The sequence below is a fragment of the Saccostrea echinata genome, unplaced genomic scaffold (genome assembly GCF_033153115.1).
Source record: "Saccostrea echinata isolate AGI-Se365-2 ecotype Australia unplaced genomic scaffold, CSIRO_AGI_Sech_v1 ptg000009l, whole genome shotgun sequence".
Lineage (NCBI taxonomy): Eukaryota > Metazoa > Mollusca > Bivalvia > Ostreida > Ostreidae > Saccostrea > Saccostrea echinata.
This window is the reverse complement of record NW_026889758.1, coordinates 43,501,194-43,508,090: the sequence shown is the minus strand read 5'-3', so window position 1 is coordinate 43,508,090 and position 6,897 is coordinate 43,501,194. Positions and strand designations below refer to the sequence as shown.

Below are 6,897 nucleotides of genomic sequence, written 5' to 3'. Positions count from 1 at the left end.
GTTAATAGCTTGCCTCGTTATAGAAATTGTCCGTACATAGAACATGCTCTTGCGCATCGATTCAACTGTGAGGCATTAACTCCATATGCAGGACGGTGATGATGAGTTCAAAGGGATATGTCGAATCAACGTAAGAATGAAAAGGGATATTGTTAATTGATAAAACGCCGTCGATAAATTTAAATGTCGAATTGAGGGCCACAGCAAGAGACTTCTTCATACAATTTAAAAAAAAAATTAATTAATTCCGTTTCATATGAACACAAGTAAGTAAATTATTTCCGAGTTTTCATTTTTAAAAATCACACAGGCTATTGGATCAAGATGCAATTAATGCCTGGTAAATACTGTTTCAGTTTTGTCTCTTTGTACACAAGTATGGTGTTTTTAAGATCAAAAAAGTCGAGCAAGGTCAATGATAGTAATTTGCAGAAACAGTTTGTCTTACTGTAGTTGCATCATCAAAAGGAGAAAATGAATTGCTAACAAATTATTTTACTTGAAACAGAGATGTCTACATCTCTTTATACAAATGGATTTTGAACACCTGTATTTACACCTAAAATTACTTTATCGTGAAAGGCGTTAACATACAAATAGAATATTATGATGAAGAGTGAGACAAAATTGTTTAAATTTATAATTTGGTCGTCCATAAACAACGTGATGTATGGAATCACTGCGTGAAATTATACATTCAGGATGTTAATTTTCTCACGACATTGTATGGAGATGTCAGGTGGGTTTTGACTTACTCCCACTACAGTGACAAATCCGGAAGAGGAAGTCTTTTGATCATTATACTGAAAAACCGTCCAGTTGCTTTCTTTACTCTTATCTTCAAATTTGTATTAGCTGAGGTTTAAAAATATTTGATATATGACTTACTTCTCTACCTGTGAGATATAATAAACACTGTAAGCTTAATTATAAAGCTTTGTCATCATTGATCTGGACATACGGTGGAATTTTATATATCAACACCCACACTTCCCTTGAATCCAAATAAAGAGCGTTACTTATTATGTAAAATTGCAAATATCAGTGAAAATCAGAAATTTCTTGCCTAATTTCGGCATGCTTATATATTTTAACGAATGGATAAAGCATTTTTTACGGAAGCCCATTTAGGACCTATCAAAATATTCTTGCAATCAATATAATAAATTGTCAAATTCGTTAAAACGAATTTGGTTTGTGATATCATTATTTTTTTTTTTTCAAATCCTTATAATGAATTCAATCTGTTATAACAAGTTTGTTGAATTCTTTCGAACGAATTCAGAAATTTGTTTGAACGAATAAGATTGGCTTATTAAGCCAAATCTTCAATTAGATATAACAAATTTAATTCGTTTTAACGAAATCGACAATTCTTTATAACAAAATTCATATTTTTCTACAGGCCCTAAATGTCGAATTCGGTTGAACAAATTTAGAATTCCTTTGAAGGAATTTATTTCGTTATAACAAATATGGAATTCGTTTTAGTCTGTTTAAACTTTTTTAAAAAAAATTCTTTTATAACAAATTCAACAATTCTGTTATACAAAGTTTATTCGTTTTAACAAAATTGACATTCTTGATAGTTCATGTATAGGCTTCCGTATTTTTCTTGCTTGTTACAATTCTTTATAAAATTATGATAACATGCATGTTATCCAACATATATTTACAGGTGTGACCTGTTTTCCCCCACAGATCAAAATGTAAACGTTTAATGCTTTGCAATTTGGAAATTTAAAAGTATGTCATTGAATAACTTGTACGTGATGCACATACATGTCCTTGTCTATAGGTATAGACAAGGATGTACCTGTAGCAGACACTCCTTGTAAGACCGCTATCGAAAAGTGTTTTCCCCATTCAATCAAGATAAATTTATCTAAAAAAAAAAAAAAAAAACTTCGTCTCTCCTCTAACAGAACTTATCATTTTTTCCTTACACTGTTGACATTGTTGTTAGAAATGGAATTGGAATTATGTTTCTTTTACATTTCATATATTTAATTTTTAAAAAAAATGAAAACTGCAGATAAAAGGCATATTAGGCCTGTTATTATATTTTTCCCCGTTTTTAAACTTATTTACAGAACGTTTTTCATCAAAGTCCAAATTGTCAAAGTAGTATGGTGCCAATCATCACTATGAAAATGCATAATATGATTTCATAATATGTATTACGCCTTTTTCTTCCCTTTTTAAAGCTCGAGTATAACTTGAACTGAATAAAGCTACCAGTAATATTACATAGAGTAATGTGTAAAACCTTATCAAGCATTCAAATACATACATGCAGAATTATTATATAAATAAATGCATTCCAAAAGTCTCTCTTTCTCTCTCTCTCTCTCTACATATATATACATATTCTCTCCTCTCTCTCTCTCTATATATATATTTATGTATGAATTCATTGATAAAAAAGAGGGCAAGTGTTAGTTTTTGGCATGTACTTTATTCTAAATGTACTGTGAATAATCTGATTATCAGTTTTATGTTTTGAAAAGGTTTTCTTCAGAGTTAAAGAGTACAGAGAACGCGCCAGGTTCCGTAGAAATGAGGAGACGCTTGTCTAAAAGTTTCGCCATTATTTTTGACTAAATGGACCAGATTGATCAAACATTGGTCTAAACATCTTCTGCTATAACAACGTACGGAATTTCAATACATTGTGTGTAGTAGAATGGGATGGATATTTTTGGGGCTTATCGGGTAAAAAGGCGTCACGATAGTCCGTTACCCAACCGACTTGAGAGAAATCCTACAAAAAAATATCAACGCATGCGAATCGATGCATATTTCTTATTTAAGATAAGAGACGGTGGCATTCACTTAATTAATTGACGTGTTTGCCCTGAGGCGTGAGATTGTATTCAAATAGCAGTGGCTTGTCGTTGTCTAAGTCATACGGCAGATCGGCAGACGAGAAAGAGGGTCGGTAAGAAACAGAAGTATTCTTAATTTGAATGCCACCACCGATCCTGTTTGCTCGATAGAATTAAAATTTTAGTTTTATTTATTTGGATAAACAAAAGATACTTAAAACAATGCTTAAATTTAGACTTTTGATTTTCTCCATTCTGCCTGGAATCGTTCTATGTGTGTCCAGTACTTGTAAACAAGGTGAAAACTGTGTTCTTCCTGGATGCTATTGTAGCACATTCAAACATGAAATGGATACTGCCAAAATGCCGCAAATTGTATACTTTGGATTTGACGATGCCCTAACAACTGTGCTTCCAGCTTATTACGATCGCCTTTTTAATCACACGTCTAGGCGGAATCCGAACGGATGTCCCATTGGAATGACTCTTTATGTTTCTCATACATATACACAGTATCCTCTGGTTAAACGTTATTACAAAGAAGGTCATGAGATTGCTGTACACAGTGTTACTCATACGCATATTAAAACTCGTGAAGATCTTCTACGCGAAGCAGATAAACAAAAGAGAAATATTGCCAAATTTGCTGGTATTCCTCTAGACGAAATAATCGGGTGGCGTAGTCCATTCCTAGAGACAGCAGGGGACGAACAAGCTGAAGTATTAAAGGGATTAGGATACAGATATGACATTTCTCTCACCTATAAAAGAACCAGAATGAGTGGACAAAGTCCTTTTCCGTTTACCCTGGACTATGGTTGGACATTCTACTGTCAAATAAAGCCTTGTCCTAAAAGGTCCCACAGAGGGTTTTGGGAGTTTCCAGTCAACTCATTAATGGATTATAAAGATCAATATCCATGTGGCTATGTAGATGGTTGTTACAATGCTCCAAAGACGGAAGAGGAAGCCTATCAATACCTGTTCAAGAATTTCAAAAGTTCATATGAAGGCAACAGAGCCCCCTTTGGGCTTCACATGCACGCTGGGTGGTTTTATACAAAATTTCATTTAGATGCAATGGATAGATTTATAAACGATATATTAAAAAACGACGATGTGTACATTGTTCCTGTGAGACAGGCATTAGAATGGATGGAACATCCAACACCAATGAATCAACTGGATACATTAGATACATGGTCATGTCCAAACCCGAAATCTCGACCATCTGCTCACCATTCACAGCAACAACAACGACCAATGGCACCAGCGCCTCAACACCCTAAATCATCAACAACCACTACTTCATCGACCACCACTACAACTACAACCACACCAAAACCATCACCAACAACAACAATCAAAATGCCTGTGTGGAAACCCGACCCTCCAAAAACCACGAGAAAACCTGCCTGGGTCCCACCCCCTCCTCCAAACAGATTGCCATCACCTCCGAAAAAGAATTTCTGGTCCTGGGTACAGCCCACTAAGAAATTTGATTCCACCACCAATACAACATTATCTCCGACAACTACTGTTACTACTACTCCTGTTCCAACTACAATATCCATCCCTAAACATCCAGCAAATCCAGGTGGGCCATTTGTTTTAACATCAAATTCATTGAATCCTGAAAGTATGAGGGAAAACCTTGCTAACAATTACAACATAATGCAAGCTTTACAAGCTTTCTCGTCTACACCCCGAGTAGCTGCCGAGGGTTTTATTGAAATTACACCTCGTCCTGACGTAGACAATAATGCACCAACTACAATTCAGCCACTGGGTGACGGATGCATGCAGAGTGCGAATTGTCAACTGCCGTCTTGTTTCTGTAAAGGAAAGATTCCACCAAAAACTATGGATTGGACAGACACTCCGCAATTCGTCTATCTCACTTTTGACGGGCCTATTCAAGAAAGAATATATCAGAAGTATTATCAGATAATTGGAAACTCAAGAAAGAATCCAAACGATTGCCCCGTTGTATCGACCTTCTTTGTTTCGCAAGCTGGATCATCGAATAACCTTATTAAACGACTGTATGACGACAACAATGAAATAGCACTTAAAGGATATGGTGGAATGCCGACGGCAAATATGTCGATTTTTGAGGAAGGCATGATTGCTCAAATTTCAATTTTACAGAGAATGGGTATTGATATAATCCAGGGCTGGAGAAGTCCTAATTTGAAACCACTAGGTGATGAACAATTCAGGATTCTAAGAGACTACCAGTACGTTTATGATGCTACGCTAACAACTCAATATCAAAAAGGCCCTCGATATTGGCCTTACACCATGGATTTCAACAATGGAGAGGAATGTATTATAAACAAATGTCCGAAAGAATCCTACAGTGGATTATGGGAAGTGCCCACTTCTCCTGTTTTGGATTATCTCGGACTTTATCCTTGTAACTTTGTTGATGGATGCACCAATTCACCTACAACTGCAAATGACACCTTCAACTTTTTATGGAAAGAATTTACCCAACATTATACTACCAATAAGGCACCACTCGGTTTACATTTTCGACATATTTGGTTTACACATCCTTTCTTTAATGATAATCTAATTGGACTTCAAAGGTTTTTGGACAAGGTTGGTGAATATAAAGACGTTTATTTTGTTACCATTCGAAATATGATAGAATGGATGAGGCACCCTACAACGGTGGATCAACTGAATAAGGGACACTTTTGGCAATGTTAATGGGTCGGTTTTCTCTACAAATTTCCATTCATTTCTAAATTAATTTTGTCCCAACCTTTTTAATGCAAAATTTATCTTATTACTTGTCAAACTAAAGAAATACATTTTGGATGAGAATGATCTATGGTGTAATTTGTTATGTAAATATGTTTGGAATATATATGAGGTGGTAAAAATACACATTATGCACGAGCCAGGGCAGAAGGTAAAAACCTATGACAGATCATGTTTCCAGTATTTTTATGACTATTTTATGAGAGTAGCATATCGACGATCATTCTCCATTACCTGACTAACACAATTAAACAGAATACATAGTCATAAATGAAGAAAAAGCATATTTCAACAAAAATGCTGCATTTTTTAAACTAACAAAATATTAAGTATCACAAATGTTTTCGTACATAATTTTTATTTATTGTTGAAGAATTTATTTCATTCTTCAATCAGTGATTTTTTTTATTTGTGCTGGAGAAAACTACTAAAAAAAAAATTCCTGCTGAATTTTTTACATTTCAAAAGTGACGATATTAACATTATATTAAAGTCACCTCTTATAAGCGATAAAAATGATTCCCTTGTGCATTCATATGTCATTATAATTATCGACATATTAGAATCTCAAAAAACTGAAATCCATCTTTGTGCTCTTTGCTGTGATATTGAATTTGCTTATCTAAACGACACTTTCTTTAAGAAATATTTTTTTGGTGAAAATTATATCTTAATTTGCATCACTAATTCTTTTAGGGAACTTCGATATGTCACTAAATGGTTAATATACAAGCCAATTTCATGACTGCTTTTGTTTAATTATTTCTCTATCACAAAGTTCGTTTCTTTATGTAAATATTAATCTATTGGTTTTTAAAGTAAGTTTTCTATTGCCTTGTACTATTTTGGAATGCTATTAATTGTCGCTAGTTCTAAATTTATTTTTACGAGTATTTATGTGTCGCTTGATGATTTATTTATTAAAATATGTTTGAAACGAAGATGTTGATTTGTCTCAGATGTATCAGAAACAGTTATATTTAATAAAAAAAGGTGTAAAATTTGTAATTTTCACCCAAAAAATAGATTTGGTTATTGGAATCAAATATATCGTATGGCCCTGGCTTTTGGGTTTTATTTCCATGTGGTCAAGATTGTTTTTCTCTTAGAGAACAATGATCTGTTTTACACGTCTATAACAGATAAAAGATAGCACATTGGACTCCTTGTTTGCCACAGACACTGGTCCCACCACAGAGATTCGTTGTATATTTTTTTCCTGTTGGGGCTTGGAATAATTGCGTCAGATCGAGTCTGAATCGTGACTAGACTTCAATTATACAAGGAAACATGCAAA

At 34.1% G+C, this 6,897-nt stretch overlaps 1 protein-coding gene across 1 annotated transcript; it reads left to right on the top strand.

The window, feature by feature from the left end:
- Window positions 1-2,926: 2,926 nt before the first annotated feature.
- On the top strand, window positions 2,927-6,511 carry LOC133182510 (uncharacterized). The gene has a single exon (XM_061317354.1). The coding sequence runs from the start codon at window positions 3,051-3,053 to the stop codon at window positions 5,544-5,546; it is 2,496 nt and encodes an 831-aa protein (XP_061173338.1). The 5' UTR covers window positions 2,927-3,050; the 3' UTR covers window positions 5,547-6,511.
- Window positions 6,512-6,897: the final 386 nt, after the last annotated feature.